The following is a 27,669-nucleotide window of genomic DNA, read 5'->3' as shown; positions in this document are numbered from 1 at the left end:
GAGAGATGGAGCACAATCCCCATGGAATTTAAGACCTGTAAAGTCGCAGTGCACTTTCTGCAACGTGCAAGACTATTATGAGGGAAGATTTAGGAGGTCAACTCGTAGGGGTCTCCTACTACCTCACCCAAGCATCTCCCTGTACTGAGGCTAGACATTGGTAAACATAACCTTTAGGTGAATTAGGGGTACAGATATTAGTTAATCAAATGGCAGATTAAAGGTGGTTAATTCTTGTCTATAATAAGTGGACAAAAAGATCATATGCAGGTAGAAATTGAGTATCCTTTCCCCATATTCCACAAGTTCATGCTACTTCACCTACAGCAGCAAGAACACTTCTGTAGCAGAAACTGCATATTTCAGATATCCTCTACAAGCTTCTCGATGAAAATTGGGAGATGTGAGTAAGTTATCCTCGGAAGGCATTGAACCAAATTTGGGAGGCTGGCCAGGGAGAGGGAAAGGTTTAAATGGAATCAGTATGTAACTATGCATAATGATCTGAAGAATCAAATCAACTATTGAATTATACAAAGATCAGATCCATGATAAATACTTTTATTTCTATATACAGCAAGAGATGAGAAAACTGGCAATCAAAAAGCATTCAGCAAGTACAGAACTAATTGTTGCAGAACCCTAATTAACTCAGCGTGTGCTTGTCAAACAGGTACTCTCCCATGCCATTGTCAGGGGCTCCCAGTCTCTTCAGGTTGGTGGTGTGATCTCCAAGCTTCTTGATCATCTTCACTTGCTCATCCAAGTAGTGAGTCTCCAGGAAGTCACACAACTGGAACATGAGAAACAGGTGAGTATAGTTAGCTTAAAAAAAAGCAAGAATCTTCATTGGATAAGATTTTTATTTGCACTGGGATAATAGCACAAGTACTGTACATGGGAGCGAGACTTTCTCGAGAGAAAGAAGCACAGGCAGTGGGCCAAGTGAACAACACAGAAGGAAATCATTCAGATTCTGTGGATATATTTAACCAGACAAAGCCTAAATTTACCCACATGTGGCAAATCAATTCCATTAAACTGAGAGTCAAGTCAAGATTGATGCCAGAGAAACCAAGTACCTTGCAAACTGTTCAGTGATCCAGATCTAGTGTGGATGTCTTGGTTTTTTTAAAATATGAAGACAAAAAACTTATGGAATGCTACCAGAGTTAAAGGCAGATTCTAATCACCTTCAAACCTGAAAACTCATTCCAATATTAACTTACATGAGGGTCAGTGTTGCCAGTGGAGAGTTTGTGCAGATCCAGCAGACTCTGGTTCACATCCTTCTCCATCTGCAGAGCTCTCTGCATTGCCTCCAGACCATTGCTCCACTCATCCTGCTCTGGCTTCTGGAACAAAATAGTGGTCCTGTTAGTGGGAGTGCAAAGTCCAAGGGATGTTATGCTCAAGGTCAACAGGGTTAGCAGTAACAAAGACAATCTGTGCACCCCAATACTATGAGGGATGGGGTTTAATCACTGGGTTGACAGACCATTACAGGACACTGGATCAGTTCATTGCCTCTACACTGCAATTTTTGGCCAAAGCTCGAATCCCAATTACGCTAAATTTTCTTTTTCTCCTTGATAATCCTCAACTACATCCAAGGGACATCTACAGCTGTGGCCCACATTCTCAAGACTGTTACCTAGTTAAGCACTGTATGTTTCAGCCAATAGTTGACAAAGCAGACGTTGTTCCTTCTGAAAATCCATTTATTGATTTTATAAATATAGGAGACAAAAGGTCACTCATCCCAACTCACCAACACTAGAAATTTTACTCATTAAACTCTAGATTGAGTACTGACATTAGAATAAGGAACATAGCCTGAAAGTATCCAAGTTAGATCATGGGTTCCAGGAAGATAAAATCCCAACCTTGATGTCTGCCAAGATGATTCGGCCTCCACGTTTATTCTGGAATTTCAGTAGTTTCTCAGCGTGCTCCCGTTCCTCATGTGACTGCTCCTTGAAGAACTCAGCAAAGTGACGCAGGGCAACATCATCCCGGTCAAAGTAATAGGACTGCAGGTCGAGACAAAATGGAAAGGGAAGAGAGGTCAGACCCAAATCTCATTTATGGCAATGTCAGAAATGGTATGGTAAATAAATCACCCATTCTTTATATCAAAAAAATTTGCTTTCAATTAACAGGGCTTGGGTTTCCAAAATTCAGCTGTAAAATGTTAAATGTTGAAATGCCCCTCCCTGTAACATTACAAAAAAAAAAAGCAGTAATACTGTTTGGATCAAAGTTGCATTTCAGGCACTCAAACTATAGTTATCAGCAGGACATCCTTTGTCACCCAATGAAGTGATAGAAGAGAAGTTGCATTCAGTAGAATGAGATTTTTAAGATTACTGCTTCATGTAATATCACTACTCCTCAGACAAGAGCTTAACACTACAGGATTTACTCAACTACCCAAGTCTCATTCATGACTATGAAAAATGGTAGTAATTACACAGTAGATAAATCACCTTCACCTCAAAAGAATTTGCTTTCAATTAAAAGGGGCTTAGCTTTTCAAGTTTATACTGTAAAATGGAAAATTGTTGAAACACCCCTCCCTGCAAGATCACTAAAAGCAATAATACTATTTGGATCGGAATTACATTTCAGCATTCAAATTATACTAAACAGTAGGACATCCTTTGTTACCCCCAATGAAGATTGAAGTGAGTGAGATTTTATTCTCTTCATTCAGTAGAGAAAGACCTGTAGACTACTGCTTCATGCAAGATAATTACCCCTCCTATAAAGAGGACAGCACCACAGGATTTATTCATTAACAAAGGGGGAAAAAGACAGTCCAGAACCAGTCAGACAATGTTTACTAACTAGTCACTAAATGTAAATCATCATTTAAGTGGGAAAATGTGACTTGGTTTATACATCTTCAACATGAATCCTCAGTTGGAAACCTCATGGAACCTGAGGGTTACTTTCAAAATTGGACACAGATTACAGAGAAAGGAACAGAGTCCCTGTTTCAAGGGTGTTCACTGATTTAAGACCAGGGAGAACTACAGAGATAGATAATAAACCCAACTGATTGGCCCAGAAAAATTCTAGCTACTCAAAATGCATTGAAATTCCAATCTTAACTTTGAAATAGGACCCCCAGAAAGCAATACACACCATGGAAAGATAAACATAGGAGGAATAGAGCTCCAGGTTGATTTGCTTGTTAACAGCATCTTCACAGTCCTTGTGGTAGTTCTGACACACTTGAGAGGCCATCATAATCTTTACTACTAACAGAAGCTAAGTTCAAACAACAATCTAACTGCTTCCTACCCAAGCTCTTGTATTTATGCTACTGGGACAGCCTGCATTCAAACAGGGAATGACATCATTAATGATGATTGACAATTCCAGGTAGCCAGTCAGGAATCGCTCATGAATCCAGGCACCAATTAACAATGTAGACGGGTTGTGGGGGTGGACCCAGACACAATGAGAGCTGTGGAATTCAGGCAGGTTTGGATGATAAGACTGTGATTGGAACATAGGAACAGGAGGAGGCCAATCAGCCCCTCAAGCCTGTTCCACCATTCAATTAGATCATGGTTTGTATCTAAATGCATTTTGCCTGCATTGGATCCATATTTCTTCATACCCAAACCTAACAAAAATCTCACTTTTGAAATATTTAATTGATCTAAACATTTTGGGGGAGACAGTTCCGGCTTTTCATTTCACTTTTTGTGAGAAAATGCTTCCTGACATCACCCCTGAATGGTCTAGCTCTAATTTTAAGATTATACCCCTTGTCCTGGACTATGTCACCAGAGAAAATTGTTCCTCTGTATTTTCTGTTTGGACCGAGGTGGGAGGAGTGCAATTTTATTCTAATCCCGCTTCTCCATAGGTCACAACATGTATTTAAATGTTTACCCAGTTACTGATTTGGTCAATCATATGCTCTATTTTTACCCCAGTATAAATAGACTAACCAGGTTTATTTAATAACAAAATTATCAATTTATTATCAAACAAGAATTAACCAGTAACAAAGCAAAGCAATAACACACCGATTGAAAAATGAAAGTTCCCTTTTACCCTAGCCCCTCACACAAATATACACACACACACTGGAGAACCAGAAAAAAAAGATTTTCTTTTTAGAACTCTGTTATAAAAACAAGACAAAAAGGAATACTTTGGCCTGATACTTGCTAATTCTTGCAGATAAAAGAGAAGATATGGAAAGATGTCAGTTGTCCCTTTTTTTGTTTGGTGTCCCAAATACCCTTAGGCGGCTGCCACTGGGATCTTTCCAGAATAGTTCTTTTCAGGCGACATTGAAGATCAGTTTGGCTGGTTTTCCAGGTGAGATGCACCATCAGGGGTTTCTGGCAGCCTTTTCAGGAGACATGCAGCATCAGTTTCTCTATTTCTTACACTTAATTCACAGGAAGTTCTCAAAAAGATGGAAGAGGATGCTGATGGTGACTGCTCTCTTGGCTGGTTTTCTCCAATTGCCTTGAAACAGCTTATACCCCAATACACAGTTCAAAGCAAAACCAAAAACAATATCTCAAGAGTCAAGCCTCCTGACCCCTGTACATTTTGACCTGTCACTTCTCTGTAAATATCGTCTCCAAGTCAAAAAGCCCCTGCTGATATTTATCTGAAGACAGGTAACTTCCAGTGAGTGTTGTTTACAATAAGTCCTCTCAGTGCCCTTTCAATGACCCCAGTGAAAAAATAACCATACAATCCTTTTCAATTTTCCCAAAATAGAACAATGTCCATCATTGTAAAATATGAGTCCTCAACAAAAACCAACGAGAAATATAGCAACGCCGTCACAACGATACCTTATCATATCTATTATTCATGTTCAACATATCAATTATAATAATTCTTTACTCTTCTATACTTGAAAAATACAAAAGTCATTCATGCAAACTGTCCTCGTAATTTAACCCTTTTATCCCTGGTATCATTCTGGTGAATCTGTGCTGCACTCCCACCAAGGTCAATATGTCAAAGCTGAACACAGTACTCCAGATGTGATCTAACCAGGGCTTTATACAAATATAGCATAACCTCCACCCTATGTTTTACAGACTCCTTGAGATGAAGACTAACAGTCTATTAGACATTTTACTTCATTTATGTACTAGTCCACTAGCTTTTAGTAATTTCTGTACACGGACCCCTAACTCTCTCTGCTCCTCCACAGTTCCTAGCTCCTCTCCATTTGGAAAATATTCTGATTTATGTCTCTCTGTCCTCGCTCTATCTGACATTGAAATTCATCTATCATAGTTTTGGCTACTCACCTAATCTATCAACATCCCTTTTCAATTTTCTGCTCCAAATTACTCTACCTACTGTAACACCTAACTTAGTGTCATTAGAAAACTTGGATATATGGCTCTCGATTCCTTCATGTCATTTAAAAATGTAATGAAAAACTGAGGCCCAGGTACAGATCCCTGGGAGAGATGACTCGTCGTATCCTGCCAATTGGAGTACATACCCATTATCTCTACTCTCGGTTTCCTACCTCCCAACCAACTCCACAACCATGTTTAAAGGTTTCCTGCAATTCCACGTGCTTCCGTTTTTCCTAATCTCTTGAGTAGAATCTTGTCAATGATGTATTTGATGTTGGCTTCTTGGAGTTTTCTCAAAGTGAACCTGATCGAATCTGTTCTCAGATTCAGAGTTTGTCAACATAATTGCAGCAGTCTGCAAATGGAACTTCATTTTGTGTTGAACACAATTAGATCCATCTCTTGGAGAATTGACACTGCGTTTGATGGGTGTAGAATGAATCTATTCTAACAATGCTAACCACAATATATTGAAAAAGATTGTCCAGCCCGAAACATTCCACAGCACATCTGCAAACCAACTGACATGTTGGGGAAATGAAAAGTGGAGAGCTTCGAACAGAACTCTGTTGCTCCGTCTAAGTGCAACATGGAGGTCAAGCCCCAGGGAATTTAGGAGTTGTAAAGTCCTGTGTTGTTGCTTCTGCAAAACTGAAGTCTATTGAGACTTGATTGTGAGGGAAAATTTTAACCTGACATAGAGTGTTATAACTACCTGACCCAAGTATTTCTGCACTCACTCATCCCAGACATTCGTAAGTATGGCTCCTGGTGAATAGGGGTGCAAGTAATGGTTGAACAAATGACAACCTGGCCACGAGGCAGATTAAGATGGTGAATATTTTACAATGAATAATGTCAGTCATCTATGACACAAGAGGCCATTCGGTCCACGGAGTCTCTGGTTACCAGTACACTGCATTCAGTCCCATTCTCCTACTCTCGCACCTACAAGTTTTTTTGCCTCCACCTGCTCACCCAATTTCTTTTTGATGTCATTTTTTGCTTTCGCTGCAGGATGTTCCAGGTCATTAAAAAAAAAGGTTCACCTCAACTATTCCTTCATCTCTTGCCCAAACCCCCTACGTGTGTGTCCCAAGTACTTGTACAATCAGTTAACAGGAATAGATCTTCCTTTGTTCCCCTGTCAGTATCTTCACATCTCTATCAAATCTCTCTGCATTGCCTTGTGCTCCAATGAGAACAGGGGGTCAAAACAAAATTCAGCATCCCTTTCTCATGTTGCACAACATTTCAGCTGCAGATGTAAGAAACTACCTTTGTGATAAAAATTGCATATTTCAGATATTCCCGACAGGTTTTTCAGTGAAATTGGAAGATGTGAACAAACTATCCTAAGCAGACATTGAAATCAGTTCTCAGAAACTGGATGTAGGAGGGCAAAACTCAAAAGGCATGGTAAAGTTGCAGTGGAACCAGATATTAGACAGCTAGGTATCTTGGTAATCTGAATAATGAAATGAGTTACTTATCTATACAAAGAAAAACAAAAGACCACTCCATGATAAATACTTTTATTTCCACATACAGCAAGAAATGAGAAAACTACATAATAACCAGAAATGGATCACATTTTATTTCTCCCAATATTACAGAACTATGGTTCTATAATGCTAATCAACTCAGGGTGAGCTTGTCAAACAGGTACTCTCCCATGCCATTGTCAGGGGCTCCCAGTCTCTTCAGGTTGGTGATGTGATCTCTTAGCTTCTTGATCATCTTCACTTGCTCCTCCAAGTAGAGAGTCTCCAGGAAGTCACACAACTAGAACATGAAATAGAAAATGCCAAACAGGTGTTTAATGAGGATCTTCTCCAGAAGGGAAATTACACCGGTTTGGAATTGGGACAGTGTGACATGGGCACATTTAACTAGACAAGAGCAGAATTACCCAAAAATGGCAAACCAATTTTAATAAAACAGGGAATGGACTGCACAAGAAACATTTTGATGCTGCAGATACACAGTGCCTTGGGAACAGTTTAATGATCCAGGTCTACAGCGTAGATGGCTTCTTGGCCCAAAAACAAAAATCTAAAAATGAAAAACAAACTGACACAGAAGTTTACCAATGTAGAGTGCAGGGCAAATTCCAATATCACCAATGCATGAAAAATTGCAATGTTAGGAACTTACATGAGGGTCAGTGTTGCCAGTGGAGAGTTTGTGCAGATCCAGCAGACTCTGGTTCACATCCTTCTCCATCTGCAGAGCTCTCTGCATTGCCTCCAGACCATTGCTCCACTCATCCTGCTCTGGCTTCTGAAGAGGAAAGTCAGACAGTTCACTTACAATGGATTAAAACAAAAACGCATGAGAAAGTAGAAGGTGAACAATGGGGAAAAGCAACTAGTGGGTCACAAATGTATACAATTACTGCATTAAACCATGGAATCAATTCTTTCAAATACTTTCTAAAGCATCAATTTACAGGGATCCAGACAGGAGGTCACTCATTCATTAAACCCAACCTTGATGTCCTCCAAGATTATTCTGGAATTTCATCAGTTTCTCAGCGTGCTCCCGTTCCTCATGTGACTGCTCCTTGAAGAACTCAGCAAAGTGACGCAGGGCAACATCATCCCGATCAAAGTAATAGGACTGCAGGTAGAGACAAAAAAAAAAAATTGAAGAAGCCAGGTCACATCCAAAATTCCCTCCATGGTCACATCAAAAATGGTGGCTGTATCATAGTAGATGAAATACCCATTCATGACTTCAATACCTTGCTTTTGAAAGCATTTACAGTTTAAGGGAGAAAGTATGATTCTTACACAAAGCACAATTGGCTTCATTAATCTTTTCTGAAAAGGTTGAAAGTCCCTCCTCATGAAGTAGAAACAAGGCAAGTGGCTAAAATTAGACAAGAGGGAAACATGATATTTTTTGGCAGAATCTATTAGAGGTCCAAGTGCAGGTTGAAAGCTCAAATTTCAGTGGGACATTCTTCCCTCCCCCCCCTCCTTCACCAATCCCTTTCCCCAATTCAGGGATTTAAATTAAAAAAAAGTAAAACCTTCCAGATTCAGCAGTTCAACATTTTGGCACAATCAAGTACCAAGATCCAGGTTCCGTGACAGAGGATTCAAAGAATTTCACTCAATTAGTAAAAAGAGAAAGCCAGTCCATATTTCACTCACGAGTCACCCAATTAAAGTTAATTGTTGTCATCCAAGTTACAAATTTGACCAAGTTAATACTTCAAGATGAATCCTCAATTACAAGCTTCATGGAACCATGGAGCTGGTTTCAGGTATAAAATATCTCCGAATAAGACAACTACAGAGCCGGGAGCAGTCTGTTAATGAGACCTTCTACAGAATTACTATTAAATATAATCCACTGGATTAAGTCTCGGGAGAGCTATTGAGATACATCCAAAAGCCAATTCACTAAACAACAGCATACAATGAAGTCACAGCCTGAATTTTGAATTAGGACCCCAAAACATACAAAACTCACCATGGACAGGTAAACATAGGAGGAATAGAGCTCCAGGTTAATCTGCTTGTTAACAGCATCCTCACAGTCCTTGTGGTAGTTCTGTCACACTTGGGAAACCATCTTCACTTCTAATATTGACAGAAGTTAAATCAAACACAACAACAGCAATCTAACCACTTCCCTCACAAGCTCTTGTATTTATGCAACTGGATCAGCCTGTATTCAAACAGGGAATGACATCACCAATGATGATTGACAATCCCTGATAGCCAGTCAGGAATCCTCCATGCCTCGAGGCACCAATTAAGGAGCAGCGGGTGGGGTGAGATACCCAGAGCCAATCAGGGATGTGGAGTGCAGGTTGATTTACAAGATTATTCTGTGATTGGAACAAAGGAACAGGAGGAGGCCAATTCAAGTCTGTTCCACCATTCAATTAGATCATGGCTGCTCTGTGTCTTAATGCCATTTCCCTGCCTTGGTTCATGATTTCATGACCTTAACTCACAAAAACCTAACATCAATTTTGAATGTTGACTTGATCCATTTTGGGGAAGAGAGTTCCAGATTTCTATTTTCCCATGTTGTGAAGAAATGCTTTCCAATATCATCCCTGAATTGCCTAATCTGAAGATGAAGCCCTGTCCCAGAGAAAATAGTTTCTCTCTATCTACGTTATTAAACCCATTAATTATCTTCAACAGCTCAATTATAATCATCACTTAATCTTCAATACACGAAGGAATACATACCAGTCAGTGCAAAGTGACCTTATCATTTAGCCTGAGTATCATTCTGGTGAATTGGTGCTGTTCCCCCACCAAGGCCAACAGATCAAAATGAACACAGTACTTCAGATGTGGTTAACCCTGAGCTTTATACAACTGTAACATAACCTCCACCACTTTGATTTTCAGCCCTCGTGAGAGATGAACATTGATTTTGTTTTTTCAATTTGTTTTGTTTTGGTCCACTGGTTTTGATTAATTTCTGTCCATGGAACCTTAACTTCACATTAAACTCCATCATTCATAATTTTTCACACTCACTTACTCTATCAGCGTCCCTTTGCAAATTCCTGCTCCAGTTTACACTAACTGTGCCACCCAACATAGTGGCATCAGAAAACCTGCATATCCTGCACTCTATTCCTTCATCGATATCATTTATAAATATAATGAAAAGCTGAAGCCACAGTATAGATCCCAGGAAAGGATGACGAGCCATAGTTTGGAGTACATACCCATTATCCCTACTCTCTGTCTCCCACCTCAAAAACCAAATCTCCACCCAGTGAAAGATTTCCTCCAATTGCACAGGCTTCCATTTTTCCCTAACCTCTTGTGTTGAACCTTGTCAATGATGTATTTGATATTGGCGTTCTTCAAACTGAATCTGTTCAGAGTCAGTAATTAATAATGTAATTGTATGAGTTGGTTAATGGAAATTCCATTTTGCACAGTTGGGTCCAAATTAAGATGGCTTGGAAAATTGATGTATTCCAGGTGGGTCTAGACCAAGCCAGGGATACCAATCTTGCCCACAATAGATGGAAAGTGATCCACACTGACTCTGCAACCTAACCAGCAAATTAGGGAAATAGAAAATGGAGAAGCTTTAAAGTGATCATTGTTGCTCCACATAACGCTGGAGAGATGGAGCACAATCCCCATGGAATTTAAGACCTGTAAAGTCGCAGTGCACTTTCTGCAACGTGCAAGACTATTATGAGGGAAGATTTAGGAGGTCAACTCGTAGGGGTCTCCTACTACCTCACCCAAGCATCTCCCTGTACTGAGGCTAGACATTGGTAAACATACCCTTTAGGTGAATTAGGGGTACAGATATTAGTTAATCAAATGGCAGATTAAAGGTGGTTAATTCTTGTCTATAATAAGTGGACAAAAAGGTCATATGCAGGTAGAAATTGGGTATCTTTTCCCCATATTCCACAAGTTCATGCTACTTCACCTACAGCAGCAAGAACACTTCTGTCGCAGAAACTGCATATTTCCGATATCCTCTCCAAGCTTCTCGATGAAAATTGGGAGATGTGAGTAAGTTATCCTCAGAAGGCATTGAACCAAGTTTGGGAGGCTGGCCAGGGAAAGGTTTAAATGGAATCATTATATAACTAGGCATAATGATCTGAATAATCAAGTCAGCTATTGAATTATACAAAGATCAGATCCATGATAAATACTTTTATTTCTATATACAGCAAGAGATGAGAAAACTGGCAATCAAAAAGAATTCAGAAAGTATAGAACTAATTGTTGCAGAACCCCAATCAACTCAGGGTGAGCTTGTCAAACAGGTACTCTCCCATGCCATTGTCAGGGGCTCCCAGTCTCTTCAGGTTGGTGATGTGATCTCCAAGCTTCTTGATCATCTTCACTTGCTCATCCAAGTAGTGAGACTCCAGGAAGTCACACAACTAGAACATGAGAAACAGGCAAGTATAGTTAGCTTTAAAAAATGCAAGTAACTTCATTCGATAAGATTTTATTTGCACTGGGATAATGGTGCAAGTACTGCAGATGGGAGCGAGACTTGCTCCAGAGAACAAGCACAGGCAACAGGCAAAGTGGTCAGCACAGAATGAAATCATTCTATTCTGTGAGTAAGTTTAGCCAGACAAGACCAAAATGTACCTAGAATATGGCAAGTCAAATCCATTACACAAAGTGAATACAAAAGATTGATGCCATAGAAACCAAGTACCTTGTGAACAGTTTGGTGATCCACAAACAGTGTGAATGGCTTTTTTAAAAAAAATATATAATATAAAATGCCCAAAAACATATGGAACACTACCAGAGTTAAAGGCACATTCCAATTATCACATTCAATCCATCTGAAAACTCATTCCAATATTAACTTACATGAGGGTCAGTGTTGCCAGTGGAGAGTTTGTGCAGATCCAGCAGACTCTGGTTCACATCCTTCTCCATCTGCAGAGCTCTCTGCATTGCCTCCAGACCATTGCTCCACTCATCCTGCTCTGGCTTCTGGAACAAAATAGTGGTCCTGTTAGTGGGAGTGCAAAGTCCAAGGGATGTTATGTTCAAGGTCAACAATGTTAGCAGCAAAGACAATCTGTGCACCCCAATACTATGAGGGATGGGGTTTAATCACTGGGTTGACAGACCATTACAGGACACTGGATCAGTTCATTGCCTCTGCACTGCCATTTTTGGTCAAAGCTCGGATCCCAATTACGCTAAATTTTCTTTTACTCCTTTATAATCCTCAACTACATCTAAGGGACATCTACAGCTGTGGCCCACATTCTCAAGACTGTTACCTAGTTAAGCACTATGTTTCAGCCAATAGTTGACAAAGCAGACATTGTTACTTCTGAAAATCCATTTATTGATTTTATAAATATAGGAGACAAAGGTCAGTCATACCAACTCACCAACACTAGAAATTTTACTCAATAAACTCTGGATTGAGTACTGACATTAGAATAAGAAACATAGCCTGAAAGTATCCAAGTTAGATCATGGATTCCGTGAAGATAAGATCCCAACCTTGATGTCTGCCAAGATGATTCGGCCTCCACGTTTATTCTGGAATTTCATCAGTTTCTCAGCGTGCTCCCGTTCCTCATGTGACTGCTCCTTGAAGAACTCAGCAAAGTGACGCAGGGCAACATCATCCCGATCAAAGTAATAGGACTGCAGGTAGAGACAAAATGGAAAAGGGAGAGAGGTCAGACCCAAATCTCATTTATGGTCTGGTAAATAAATCACCCATTCTTTATCTCAAAAGAATTTGCTTTCAATTAAAGGGGCTTGGGTTTCCAAAATTCGGCTGTAAAATGTTAAATGTTGAAATACCCCTCCCTGTAACATTACAAAAAAAAAGCAGTAACACTGTTTGGATCAAAGTTGCATTTCAGGCACTCAAACTATAGTTATCAGCAGGACATCTTTTGTCCCCCAGTGAAGTGATAGAAGAGAAGTTGCATTCAGTAGAATGAGATTTTTAAGATTACTGCTTCATGTAATATCACTACTCCTCAGACAAGAGCTTAACACTACAGGATTTACTCAACTACCCAAGTCTCATTCATGAGAATGAAAAATGGTAGTAATTACATGGTAGATAAATCACCTTCACCTCAAAAGAATTTGCTTTCAATTAAAAGGGGCTTAGCTTTTCAAGTTTATACTGTAAAATGCAAAATTGTTGAAACACCCCTCCCTGCAAGATCACTAAAAGCAATAGTATTTGGATCAAAGTTACATTTCAGCATTCAAATTATACTAAACAGTAGGACATATCCTTTGTTCCCCCCAAAGAAGACTGAAGTGATTGAGATTTTATTCTCTTCATTCAGTAAAGACCTGTAGATTACTGCTTCATGCAAGATAATTACCCCTCCTACAAAAAGGACAGCACCACAGGATTTACTCATTAACAAAGGGGGAAAAGACTGGCCAGAACTAGTCAGACAATGTTTGCTAAATAGTCACTAAAAGTAAATCATCATTTAAGTGGGAAAATGTGACTAGGTTTATACATCTTCAACATGAATCCTCAATTGGAAACCTCATGGAACCTTAGAGTTACTTTCAAAATTGGACAGATTACAGAGAAAGGAACAGAGTCCCTGTTTCAAGGGTGTTCACTGATTTAAGACCAGGGAGAACTACAGAGATAGATAATAAACCCAACTAATTGGCCCAGAAAAATTCTAGCTACTCAAAATGCATTGAAATTCCACTCTTAACTTTGAAATAGGACCCCCAGAAAGCAATACACACCATGGAAAGATAAACATAAGAGGAATAGAGCTCCAGGTTGATTTGCTTGTTAACAGCATCTTCACAGTCCTTGTGGTAGTTCTGACGCACTTGAGAGGCCATCATAATCTTTACTACTAACAGAAGCTAAGCTCAAACAACAATATAACTGCTTCCTACCCAAGCTCTTGTATTTATGCTACTGGGACAGCCTGCATTCAAACAGGGAATGACATCATTAATGATGATTGACAATTCCAGGTAGCCAGTCAGGAATCGCTCATGAATCCAGGCACCAATTAACAATGTAGACGGGTTGTGGGGGTGGACCCAGAGACAATGAGAGCTGTGGAATTCAGGCAGGTTTGGATGATTAGACTGTGATTGGAACATAGGAACAGGAGGAGGCCAATCAGCCCCTCAAGCCTGTTCCACCATTCAATTAGATCATGGTTTGTATCTAAATGCATTTTGCCTGCATTGGATCCATATTCCTTCATACCCAAACCTGACAAAAATCTCACTTTTGAAATATTTAATTGATTTCAACATTTTGGGGGAGACAGTTCCGGCTTTTCATTTCACTTTTTGTGAAAAAATGCTTCCTGACATCACCCCTGAATGGTCTAGCTCTAATTTTAAGATTATACCCCTTGTCCTGGACTATGTCACCAGAGAAAATTGTTCCTCTGTATTTTCTGTTTGGACTGAGGTGGGAGGAGTGCAATTTTTTTCTAATCCCGCTTCTCCACAGGTCACAACATGTATTTAAATGTTTACCCAGTTACTGATTTGGTCAATCATATACTCTATTTTTACCCCAGTATAAATAGACTAACCAGGTTTATTTAATAACAAAATTATCAATTTATTATAAAACAAGAATTAACCAGTAACAAAGCAAAGCAATAACACACCGATTGAAAAATGAAAGTTCCCTTTTACCCTAGCCCCTCACACAAACATACACACACACACTGGAGAACCAGAAAAAAAAAGATTTTCTTTTTAGAACTCTGTTACAAAAAAAAGACAAAAAGGAATACTTTGGCCTGATACTTGCTAATTCTTGCAGATAAAAGAGAAGATATGGAAAGATGTCAGTTGTCCCTTTTTTGTTTTTCCGTCCTAAATACCCTTAGACTGCTGCCACTGGGATCTTTCCAGAATAGTTCTTTTCAGGCGACATTGAAGATCAGTTTGGCTGGTGTTCCAGGTGAGATGCACCGTCAGGGGTTTCTGGCAGCCTTTTCAGGAGACATGCAGCATCAGTTTCTCTATTTCCTACACTTAATTCACAGGAAGTTCTCAAAAAGATGGAAGAGGATGCTGATGGTGACTGCTCTCTTGGCTGGTTTTCTCCAATTGCCTTGAAACAGTTTATATCCCAATACACAGTTCAAAGCAAAACCAAAAACAATATCTCGAGAGTCAAGCCTCCTGACCCCTGTACATTTTGACCTGTCACTTCTCTGTAAATATCTTCTCCAAGTCAAAAAGCCCCTGCTGATATTTATCTGAAGACAGGTAACTTCCAGTGAGTGTTGTTTACAACAAGTCCTCTCAGTGCCCTTTCAATGACCCCAGTGAAAAAAAATCCATACAATCCTTTTCAATTTTCCCAAAATAAAACAATGTCCATAAATCTAAAATATGAGTCCTCAACAAAAACCAACGAGAAATATAGCAACACCATCACAACGATACCTTATCATATCTATTATTCATGTTCAACATATCAATTATAATAATTCTTTACTCTTCTATACTTGAAAAATACAAAAGTCATTCATGCAAACTGTCCTCGTAATTTAACCCTTTTATCCCTGGTATCATTCTGGTGAATCTGTGCTGCACTCCCACCAAGGTCAATATATCAAAGCTGAACACAGTACTCCAGATGTGATCTAACCAGGGCTTTATACAAATATACAATAACCTCCACCCTATGTTTTACAGACTCCTTGAGATGAAGACTAACAGACTATTAGACATTTTAATTCATTTATGTACTAGTCCACTAGCTTTTAGTAATTTACACGGACCCCTAACTCTCTCTGCTCCTCCACAGTTCCTAGCTCCTCACCATTTGGAAAATATTCTGATTTATGTCTCTCTGTCCTCGCTCTGACATTGAAATTTATCGATCACACTTTTGGCTACTCACAATCTATCAATGTCGCTTTTCAATTTTCTGCTCCAATTTACTCCACCTAAGTAACTTAGTGTCATTAGCAAACTTGGATATATGGCTCTCGATTCCTTCATGTCATTTAAAAATGTAATGAAAAACTGAGGCCCAGGTACAGATCCCTGGGAGAGATGACTCATCGTAGCCTGCCAATTAGAGTACAGACCCATTATCTCTACTCTCGGTTTCCTACCTGCACTTGGACCTCTAATAGATTCTACCAAAAAATATCATGGATCCCTCTTGTCTAATTTTAGCCACTTGCCTTGTTTCTACTTCATGAGGAGGGACTTTCAACCTTTTCAGAAAAGATTAATGAAGCCAATTGTGCTTTGTGTAAGAATCATACTTTCTCCCTTAAACTGTAAATGCTTTCAAAAGCAAGGTATTGAAGTTATGAATGGGTATTTCATCTATGATACTGCCACCATTTTTGATGTGACCATGGAGGGAATTTTGGATGTGACCTGGCTTTCTTCAATTTTTTTTTTGTCTCTACCTGCAGTCCTATTTTCACACTCACTTACTCTATCAATGTCCCTTTGCAAATTCCTGCTCCAATTTACACTAACTGTGCCACCCAACATAGTGGCATCAGAAAACCTGCATATCCTGCACTCTATTCCTTCATCGATATCATTTATAAATATAATGAAAAGCTGAAGCCACAGTATAGATCCCGGGAAAGGATGACGAGCCATAGTTTGGAGTACACACCCATTATCCCTACTCTGTCTCCCATCTGAAAACCAAATCTCCACCCATAAATAAAGATTTCCTCCAATTGCACAGGCTTCCATTTTTCCTCATCTCTTGTGTTGAACCATGTCCGTGATGTGTTTGATATTGGCTTTCCTCAAACTGAATCTGTTCAGAGTCAGTAATTAATAATGTAATTGTATGAGTTTGTTAATGGAAATTCCATTTTGCACAATTGGATCCAAATTTAGATGACTTGGAAAGTTGATGCACCCCCAGGTGGGTCTAGACCAAGCCAGGGATACCAATCTTGACCACAATAGATGGAAAGTGATCCACACTGACTCTGCAACCTAACCAGCAAATTAGGGAAATAGAAAATGGAGAAGCTTTAAAGTGATCGTTGTTGCTCCACATAACGCTGGAGCGATGGAGCACAATCCCCATGGAATTTAAGACCTGTAAGATCACAGTACACTGTCGGCAAAGTGCAGGACTGTTATGAGGGAAGATTTATGAGCTCAATTCGTAAGGGTCTCCTACTACCTCATCCAAGCATCTCCCTGTACTGAGGCGAGACATTGGTAAACATACCCTTTTGGTGAATAGGGATACAGATATTAGTTAATCAAATGGCAGATTAAAGGTGGTTAATTCTTGTCTAAAAGTGGACATAAAGGTCACATGCAGGTAGAAATTGGGTATCCTTTCCCCATATTTCACAAGTTCATGCTACTTCACCTACAGCAGCAAGAACATGGCTGCAGCAGAAGCTGCATATTTCAGATATCCTCTACAAGCTTCTCGATGAAAATTGGGAGATGTGAGTAAGTTATCCTCGGAAGGCATTGAACCAAGTTTGGGAGGCTGGCCAGGGAGAGGGAAATGTTTAAATGGAATCAGTATATAACTCGGCATAATGATCTGAATAATCAAATCAGTTATTGAATTATACAAAGATCAGATCCATTATAAATACTTTTATTTCCATATACAGCAAGAGACGAGAAAACTGGCAATCAAAAAGCATTCAGCAAGTACAGAACTAATAGTTGCAGAACCCTAATTAACTCAGCGTGTGTTTGTCAAACAGGTACTCTCCCATGCCATTGTCAGGAGCTCCCAGTCTCTTCAGGTTGGTGGTGTGATCTCCAAGCTTCTTGATCATCTTCACTTGCTCATCCAAGTAGTGAGTCTCCAGGAAGTCACACAACTAGAACATAAGAGAAACAGGTGAGTATAGTTAGCTTAAAAAAAGCAAGAATCTTCATTGGATAAGATTTTTATTTGCACTGGGATAATAGCACAAGTACTGCACATGGGAGCGAGACTTTCGAGAGAAAGAAGCACAGGCAGTGGGCCAAGTGGTCAGCACAGAAGGAAAATCATTCAGATTCTGTGGATATATTTAGCCAGACAAAGCCTAAATTTACCCACATGTGGCAAATCAATTCCATTAAACTGGGAGTCAAGTCAAGATTGATGCCAGAGAAACCAAGTACCTTGCAAACTGTTCAGTGATCCAGATCTAGTGTGGATGTCTTGGTTTTTAAATATGAAGACAAAAAAAAAAACTTATGGAATGCTACCAGAGTTAAAGGCAGATTCTAATCATCACCTTCAAACCTGGAAGCTCATTCCAATATTAACTTACATGAGGGTCACTGTTGCCAGTGGAGAGTTTGTGCAGATCCAGCAGACTCTGGTTCACATCCTTCTCCATCTGCAGAGCTCTCTGCATTGCCTCCAGACCATTGCTCCACTCATCCTGCTCTGGCTTCTGGAACAAAATAGTGGTCCTGTTAGTGGGAGTGCAAAGTCCAAGGGATGTTATGCTCAAGGTCAACAATGTTAGCAGCAAAGGCAATCTGTGCACCCCAATACTATGAGGGATGGGGTTTAATCACTGGGTTGACAGACCATTACAGGACACTGGATCAGTTCATTGCCTCTGCACTGCCATTTTTGGCCAAAGCTCTGATCCCAATTCCCCCAAATATGCTAAATTTTCTTTTTCTCCTTCATAATCCTCAACTACATCTAAGGGACATCTACAGCTGTGGCCCAAATTCTCAAGACTGTTACCTAGTTAAGCACTGTATGTTTCAGCCAATGGTTGACAAAGCAGACGTTGTTCCTTCTGAAAATCCATTTATTGATTTTATAAATATAGGAGACAAAGGTCAGTCATACCAACTCACCAACACTAGAAATTTTACTCATTAAACTCTAGATTGAGTACTGACATTAGAATAAAGGAACATAGGATGAAAGCAAAATACTGCAGATGCTGGAAATCTGAAATAAAAACAAGAAATGCTGGAACCACTCAGCAGGTCTGGCAGCATCTGTGGAAAGAGAAGCAGAGTTAACATTCCGGATTTCCGAAGAAGGGTCACCGACCCAAAACGTTAACTCTGCTTCTCTTTCCACAGATGCTGCCAGACCTGCTGAGTGGTTCCAGCATTTCTTGGTTTTATTTCAGATTTCCAGCATCTGCAGTATTTTGCTTTTATCCTATCGAATCAAAACTGCAGTCCAATCTGTTGAAGGGAGCGGCTTATTAAATCTAACCTTGATGTCCTCCAAGATGATCCGGCCTCCACGTTTATTCTGGAATTTCATCAGTTTCTCAGCGTGCTCCCGTTCCTCATGTGACTGCTCCTTGAAGAACTCAGCAAAGTGACACAGGGCAACATCATCCCGGTCAAAATAATAGGACTGCAGGTAGAGGCAAAATGGAAAGGGAGAGGTCAGACCCAAATCTTATTCATGGTCATGTTAAAAATAACATCCTGGTAAATCATCCATTCTTTATCTCAAAAGAATTTTCTTCAATTAAGGGGCTTGGTTTTTCAAGTTAATATTGTAAAATACTAACCGTGATGAAATGCTCCTCCCAGTGACATTACTAAAAGCAGTAACACTATTTGGATCCAAGTTTCATTTCAGCATTTAAACTACATTTATCAGCAGGACATCCTTCGTCCACCAATGAAGAGACAAGTGATCTAAAAGTCTTATTGGACTGAATGAGACTTTTCAATTACTGCTTCATGCAAATTCATTACTCAAACAAAAGAATTCAGCACCACAGGATTTACTCATTTACAAAGGGGGAAAGACAGTGTTCCACTAACTAGTCACTAAACGTAATTGTTGCCATTCAAGTTGAATAGGTTTATACATGATCGTGAATCCTCTATTGGAAACCACGCGGAACTTTGGAGTTACTTTCAAAACTGGACATAAATATTACAGAGCAAGGAATAGAGTCCCTGTTTCAAGGGTGTTCACTGATTTAAGTCTAGGAGAACTAGAAAGATACATTATAAACCCAATTAATATTTAGTTTAAGTTTAGAAATACAGCACTGAAACAGGCCCTTCGACCTACCGAGTCTGTGCTGACCATCAACCACCCATTTACACTAATCCTACACTAATCCCATATTCCTACCACATCTCCACCTGTCCCTATATTTCCCTACCACCGACCTATACTAGGGGCAATTTATAATGGCCAATTAACCTATCAACCTGCAAGTCTTTGTCATATGGGAGGAAACTGGAGCACCTGGAGGAAACCCACGCAGACACAGGGAGAACTTGCAAACTCGACACAGGCAGTACCCAGAATTGAACCCAGGTCGCTGGAGCTGTGAGACCTACAGAAATTCTATCTACTCAAAATACATTGAAATCCCAGTCTTAACTTTGAAACAGAACCCCAAGAAAACAATACACACCATGGAAAGATAAACATAGGAGGAATAGAGCTCCAGGTTGATTTGCTTGTTAACAGCATCTTCACAGTCCTTGTGGTAGTTCTGACACACTTGAGATGCCATCATAATCTTTCCTGCTAACTTCAAACAACAATATAACTACTTCCTGCACAAGCTCTTGTATTTGTACTGTTGGGACAGCCTGCAGTCAAACAGGGAATGACATCATTAATGATGATTGACAATTCCAGGCAGCCAGTCAGGAATCGCTCATGAATCCAGGCACCGGTTAACAATGGAGTCAGGCTGTGGGGGTTGGACCCAGCGACAATGAGAGCTGTGGAAGACAGGCAGGTTTGGATGATTATACTGTGATTGGAACATAGGAACAGGAGGAAGCCAATCAGCCCCTCAAGCCTGTTCCACCATTCAATTAGATCATGGTTTGTCACTTAAGGACATTTGCCTGCATTGGATCCATATTGCATCATACCAAACCTAACAAAAATCTAACAGTTTTAGTTTTGAAATGTTTAATTGATGTCAACATTTTGGGGGAGAGAATTCCAGATTTCCATATCCCTTTTTGTGAAGAAATGTTTCCTAACATCACCCCTGAATGGTCTAGTTCTAATATTCAGATGATAGCCCCTGTCCTGGACTGCCCCACCAGAGAAAATAGTTTCTCTCTATATACTGTTCTGACTGAGGTGGGAGGAGGGCATTGTTTTTTCTAGTTCCACTTCTCCACAGGTCACAACATATATTTAAATGTTTACCCAGTTACCAATACGGTCAATCATAGACTCTATTTTTACCCCAAAATAAAATACACCAACCAGGTTTCTTTAATAAACAACAAAATTATCAGTTAATTATAAAACAAGACCAGTAACACACAGATTGAAATATGAAAGTTCCCTTTTATCTTAGCCCCTCACACTAAAGGCCTGCTCAGGTCACGAAAAAAAACCCAATGCAAACCCAACAGAACCACATCTGACCCGAGCCCCATCCGGCCCGAGTCCCTCCATTTTCTTCCCATGCCCTAACCAGAGCCCGACCCCGACCCAGCCCAAACCGACCTGAGCCCAACCCAACTACCGGAATGTTCCTTTTACCTACCTTGCGACTCCCAATCTGCAGGAAGCTGCAGCATGAGCGTGATGACGTCATAGGGACGTTCACTCGCTCACTGCGCAGACTTAGAGTTTCCCTCTTTGACGTCCTGGACTCCCACCTCAGCTGGGTTTTTTACTTTCAACACTTCTTACCTGAAGTGCCTGAAAGCCGCACCCAAATGAGCGACCCGACCCGACCTGTACCCGACACATGTCGTCAGGTCCCGTCGTGTTAGGGTCGGGTAGCAGGTCTTTACCTCACACAGACACATACACACATACACTGGATAACCAGAAAAAGAGATTTTCTTTTTAGAGCTCTGTTACAAAAAAGGCAAAAAAGAATACTTTGGCCAAATATTGTTAATTCTTGAAGAAAAAAGAGAAGATACAGAAAAATGTCTGTTGTCCCTTTTTTGGTTTGGTGTCCCAAATACATGTAGACTGCTGCCACTGGGATCTTTCCAGAACAGTTCTTTTCAGGCGACATTGAAGATTGGTTTGGTAGGTTTTCCACGTGAAATGCGCCATCAGGGTTTCTGGCAGCCTTTTCAGGAGACATGCAATATTAGTTTCACTATTTCTTACACTTAATTCACAGGAAGTTCTTAAAAAGATAGAAGAGGATGCTGATGGTGACTGCTCTCTTGGCTGGTTTTCTCCAATTGTCTTCAAAACAGTTCACACTGCAACACACTGTTCAAAGCAAAATCAAAAACAATATCTCAAGAGTCAAGCCTCCTGACCCCTATAAATCTTGACCTGTCACTTCTCTGTAAACATCTTCTCCAAGTCAAAAAGCCCCTGCTGGGATATTTATCTGAAGACTGGAGACTGCCAGTGAGGGTTGTTCACCACAAATCCTCTCAGTGCCCTTTCAATGACCACAATGACAAGAAAATCCATAGAATCCTTTTCAGTTTTCCCAAAATAAAACAATGTCCATAAATCTAAAATATGAGTCTACCAAAAAAAACCAACAAGAAAGTAGCAACACCGTTATAACAACACCTGATCAAATCTAGTACTCATGTTAAACACATCAATTATAATAATTCGTTACTCTTCTATAATTGAAGAATACAAGAGTCGTTAATGCAAACTGTCCTCGTAATTTAACCCTTTTATCCCTGGTATCATTCTGGTGAATCTGTGCTGCACTCCCACCAAGGTCAATATATCAAAGCTGAACACAATACTCCAGATGTGATCTAACCAGAGCTTTATACAAATAAAGCATAACCTCCACCCCTTTGTATTCCAGACCCTTGAGATGAAGTCTATTCGACTTTTTAATTCATTTAAATACCACTCCACTAGCTTTTAGTAATTTCTGTACACAGACCCCTAACTCTCTCTGCTCCTCCACAGTTCCTAGCTCCTCACCATTTAGAAAATATTCTGATTTATCTCTCTCTGTTCTCGCTCTATCGCACATTGAAATTTATCGATCACAGTTTTGGCTACTCACAATCTATCAATGTTGCTTTTCAATTTTCTGCTCCAATTGACTCCACCTACTGTAACACCGAAGTAACTTAGCGTCATTAGCAAACTTGGATATATGGCTCTCGATTCCTTCATGTCATTTATAAATATAATGAAAAACTGAGGCCCTGGTACAGATCCCTGGGAGAGATGACTAGTCATATCCTGCCAATTGGAGTTCATACCCATTATCTCTATTCTCTGTTTCCTACCTCCCAACCAACTCCATGACCATGTCTAAAGGTTTCCTGCAATTCCATGTACTTCCATTTTTCCTAATCTCTTCAGTAGAATCCTGTCAATGGTGTATTTGATGTTGGTTACTTTGAGTTTTCTCAAAGTGAATCTGATTGAATCTGTTCTCAGATTCAGAGTTTGTCAACATAATCGCAGGAGTCTGCAAATGGAACTTCATTTTGTGTTGAGCACAATTGGATCCATCTCTTGGAGAATTGACACTGCGCTTGATGGGTCTAGAATGAATGTATCCTCACAGTGCTAACCACAATATTTTGAAAAAGATTGGCCAGCCCAAAGTGAATTCGCAAACCAACTGACATGTTGGGGAAATGAAAAGTGGAGAGCTTCGAACAGAACACTGTTGCTCTGTCTCAGTGCAACATGGAGGTCTAGCCCCATGGAATTTAAGAGTTGTGAATTCCTGTGTTGTTGCTTCTGCAAAGCTGAACTTGAGACTTGTTTGCTAGCGATGATTTTAACCTGAAATAGAAGGGGTTATAACTACCTGACCCAAGTATTTCTGCATTCACTCATCCCAGACATTCATAAATATAGCTCCTGGGTGAATAGGGTTGCAAGTAATAGTTGGCCAAATGACAACCTGGTCAAAGGTAGATTAAGATGGTGAAAGTTTTACAATGAATTGTCAGTCATTTATGACACAGGAGGCCATTCAGTCCATGGAGTTTTTTGTGACCAGTACAGTACATTCAGCCCCATTCCCCTACTCTAGCACCGACAAGTATTTTCCTCCAAATGCTGATCCAATTTCCTTTTGTAGTCAGTTATTGGCTACACTGCCACTATTTGCATAACCAGCAGGTTCCAAAGCACTGCCACTGGTTGTATTAAAAAAAAAATTCTCCTCAGATACTCCTACATCACTTGCCCAAAGCCCCCAAGGCTGCGTTGGTGAGTACTTATGTTGTCAGCTAACAGGACTAGATCTTCCTTGGTCAACATGGTCCCTTCTCTATCAAATCTCTCTGCATTGCCCTTTGCTTCAATGAGAACAGGGGGTCAAAACCAAATTCAGCATCCCGTCCTTGTGTCATACAGCTGCATGACATATCAGCTGTCGATGCAAGAAATTACTTTTGCAGTGAAACTTGCATATTTCAGACATTCCCTACAAGTTTCTCACTGAAAATTGGAAGATGCGAGCAGACTAACCGAAGCAGACATTGAATCACTTCACCGAATCTGGATGTAGGAGGTCAAAACTCAAAGGCATGGTAAAGTTTCAGTGGAATTAGATATTGGACAGTAAGGTACCTTGGTCATCTGAATAATAAAATGAGTTACTTAGAGAAGAAAAACAAATTCAGTCCATAAATACCTTTATTTCCACATCCAGCAAGAAATAAGATTGCATACTAATGAGAAATGGATCACATTTTATTTCAACCAATATTACAGAACTAACGATTCTAGAATGCTAATCAACTCAGCGTGTGCTTGTCAAACAGGTACTCTCCCATGCCATTGTCAGGGGCTCCCAGTCTCTTCAGGTTGGTGATATGATCTCCAAGCTTCTTGATCATCTTCACTTGCTCATCCAAGTAGTGAGTCTCCAGGAAGTCACACAACTAGAACATGAGAAACAGGCAAGTATAGTTAGCTTTAAAAAATGCAAGTAACTTCATTCGATAAGATTTTATTTGCACTGGGATAATGGTGCAAGTACTGCAGATGGGAGCGAAACTTGCTCTAGAGAACAAGCACAGGCAACAGGCAAAGTGGTCAGCACAGAATGAAATCATTCTATTCTGTGAGTAAGTTTAGCCAGACAAGACCAAAATTTACCTAGAATATGGCAAGTCAAATCCATTACACAAAGTGAATACAAAAGATTGATGCCATAGAAACCAAGTACCTTGTGAACAGTTTGGTGATCCACAAACAGTGTGAATGGCTTTTTAAAAAAAAATATATAAAAATATAAAAGGCCCAAAAACATATGGAACACTACCAGAGTTAAAGGCACATTCCAATTATCACATTCAATCCATCTGAAAACTCATTCCAATATTAACTTACATGAGGGTCAGTGTTGCCAGTGGAGAGTTTGTGCAGATCCAGCAGACTCTGGTTCACATCCTTCTCCATCTGCAGAGCTCTCTGCATTGCCTCCAGACCATTGCTCCACTCATCCTGCTCTGGCTTCTGGAACAAAATAGTGGTCCTGTTAGTGGGAGTGCAAAGTCCAAGGGATGTTATGCTCAAGGTCAACAATGTTAGCAGCAAAGACAATCTGTGCACCCCAATACTATGAGGGATGGGGTTTAATCACTGGGTTGACAGACCATTACAGGACACTGGATCAGTTCATTGCCTCTGCACTGCCATTTTTAGTCAAAGCTCAGATCCCAATTACGCTAAATTTTCTTTTACTCCTTTATAATCCTCAACTACATCTAAGGGACATCTACAGCTGTGGCCCACATTCTCAAGACTTCTTTTGGGCCTCCTTATCTCGAGAGACAATGGATACGCGCCTGGAGGTGTTCAGTGGTTTGTGAAGCAGCGCCTGGAGTGGCTATAAAGGCCAATTCTGGAGTGACAGGCTCTTCCACAGGTGCTGCAGAGAAATTTGTTTGTTGGGGCTGTTGCACAGTTGGCTCTCCCCTTGCGCCTCTGTCTTTTTTCCTGCCAACTACTAAGTCTCTTCGACTCGCCACAATTTAGCCCTGTCTTTATGGCTGCCCGCCAGCTCTGGCGAATGCTGGCAACTGACTCCCACGACTTGTGATCAATGTCACACGATTTCATGTCTCAAGACTGTTACCTAGTTAAGCACTATGTTTCAGCCAATAGTTGACAAAGCAGACGTTGTTACTTCTGAAAATCCATTTATTGATTTTATAAATATAGGAGACAAAGGTCAGTCATACCAACTCACCAACACTAGAAATTTTACTCATTAAACTCTGGATTGAGTACTGACATTAGAATAAGGAACATAGCCTGAAAGTATCCAAGTTAGATCATGGATTCCGTGAAGATAAGATCCCAACCTTGATGTCTGCCAAGATGATTCGGCCTCCACGTTTATTCTGGAATTTCATCAGTTTCTCAGCGTGCTCCCGTTCCTCATGTGACTGCTCCTTGAAGAACTCAGCAAAGTGACGCAGGGCAACATCATCCCGATCAAAGTAATAGGACTGCAGGTAGAGACAAAATGGGAAGGGGAGAGAGGTCAGACCCAAATCTCATTTATGGTCTGGTAAATAAATCACCCATTCTTTATCTCAAAAGAATTTGCTTTCAATTAAAGGGGCTTGGGTTTCCAAAATTCGGCTGTAAAATGTTAAATGTTGAAATACCCCTCCCTGTAACATTACAAAAAAAAAGCAGTAACACTGTTTGGATCAAAGTTGCATTTCAGGCACTCAAACTATAGTTATCAGCAGGACATCTTTTGTCCCCCAGTGAAGTGATAGAAGAGAAGTTGCATTCAGTAGAATGAGATTTTTAAGATTACTGCTTCATGTAATATCACTACTCCTCAGACAAGAGCTTAACACTACAGGATTTACTCAACTACCCAAGTCTCATTCATGAGAATGAAAAATGGTAGTAATTACATGGTAGATAAATCACCTTCACCTCAAAAGAATTTGCTTTCAATTAAAAGGGGCTTAGCTTTTCAAGTTTATACTGTAAAATGCAAAATTGTTGAAACACCCCTCCCTGCAAGATCACTAAAAGCAATAGTATTTGGATCAAAGTTACATTTCAGCATTCAAATTATACTAAACAGTAGGACATATCCTTTGTTCCCCCCAAAGAAGACTGAAGTGATTGAGATTTTATTCTCTTCATTCAGTAAAGACCTGTAGATTACTGCTTCATGCAAGATAATTACCCCTCCTACAAAAAGGACAGCACCACAGGATTTACTCATTAACAAAGGGGGAAAAGACTGGCCAGAACTAGTCAGACAATGTTTGCTAAATAGTCACTAAAAGTAAATCATCATTTAAGTGGGAAAATGTGACTAGGTTTATACATCTTCAACATGAATCCTCAATTGGAAACCTCATGGAACCTTAGAGTTACTTTCAAAATTGGACAGATTACAGAGAAAGGAACAGAGTCCCTGTTTCAAGGGTGTTCACTGATTTAAGACCAGGGAGAACTACAGAGATAGATAATAAACCCAACTAATTGGCCCAGAAAAATTCTAGCTACTCAAAATCCATTGAAATTCCACTCTTAACTTTGAAATAGGACCCCCAGAAAGCAATACACACCATGGAAAGATAAACATAAGAGGAATAGAGCTCCAGGTTGATTTGCTTGTTAACAGCATCTTCACAGTCCTTGTGGTAGTTCTGACGCACTTGAGAGGCCATCATAATCTTTACTACTAACAGAAGCTAAGCTCAAACAACAATATAACTGCTTCCTACCCAAGCTCTTGTATTTATGCTACTGGGACAGCCTGCATTCAAACAGGGAATGACATCATTAATGATGATTGACAATTCCAGGTAGCCAGTCAGGAATCGCTCATGAATCCAGGCACCAATTAACAATGTAGACGGGTTGTGGGGGTGGACCCAGAGACAATGAGAGCTGTGGAATTCAGGCAGGTTTGGATGATTAGACTGTGATTGGA

General features: G+C 40.0%; 2 protein-coding genes and 1 pseudogene across 2 annotated transcripts; all 3 read right to left on the bottom strand.

The window, feature by feature from the left end:
* Positions 1–646: 646 nt before the first annotated feature.
* LOC137353682 (ferritin heavy chain B-like) lies at positions 647–13,705 on the bottom strand. Its single transcript, XM_068020043.1, has 6 exons — positions 13,601–13,705; positions 12,362–12,508; positions 11,711–11,836; positions 1,887–2,033; positions 1,230–1,355; positions 647–793 (listed from the first exon to the last, which is right to left on the bottom strand). Exons 1-6 carry the CDS (start codon positions 13,703–13,705, stop codon positions 647–649), a joined length of 798 nt encoding a protein of 265 aa, XP_067876144.1.
* LOC137353308 (ferritin heavy chain B-like) lies at positions 6,999–8,945 on the bottom strand (annotated as a pseudogene).
* A 3,830-nt stretch (positions 13,706–17,535) lies between the features above and the next one.
* LOC137353681 (ferritin heavy chain B-like) lies at positions 17,536–27,406 on the bottom strand. The gene is made up of 6 exons (XM_068020042.1): positions 27,302–27,406; positions 26,063–26,209; positions 25,086–25,211; positions 19,044–19,190; positions 18,124–18,249; positions 17,536–17,682 (listed from the first exon to the last, which is right to left on the bottom strand). Exons 1-6 carry the CDS (start codon positions 27,404–27,406, stop codon positions 17,536–17,538), a joined length of 798 nt encoding a protein of 265 aa, XP_067876143.1.
* Positions 27,407–27,669: the final 263 nt, after the last annotated feature.

Source organism: Heterodontus francisci, chromosome 41 (assembly GCF_036365525.1).
Source record: "Heterodontus francisci isolate sHetFra1 chromosome 41, sHetFra1.hap1, whole genome shotgun sequence".
Lineage (NCBI taxonomy): Eukaryota > Metazoa > Chordata > Chondrichthyes > Heterodontiformes > Heterodontidae > Heterodontus > Heterodontus francisci.
The sequence above is the reverse complement of the archived record's forward strand: the minus strand, read 5'-3'. Positions and strand labels throughout refer to the sequence as shown.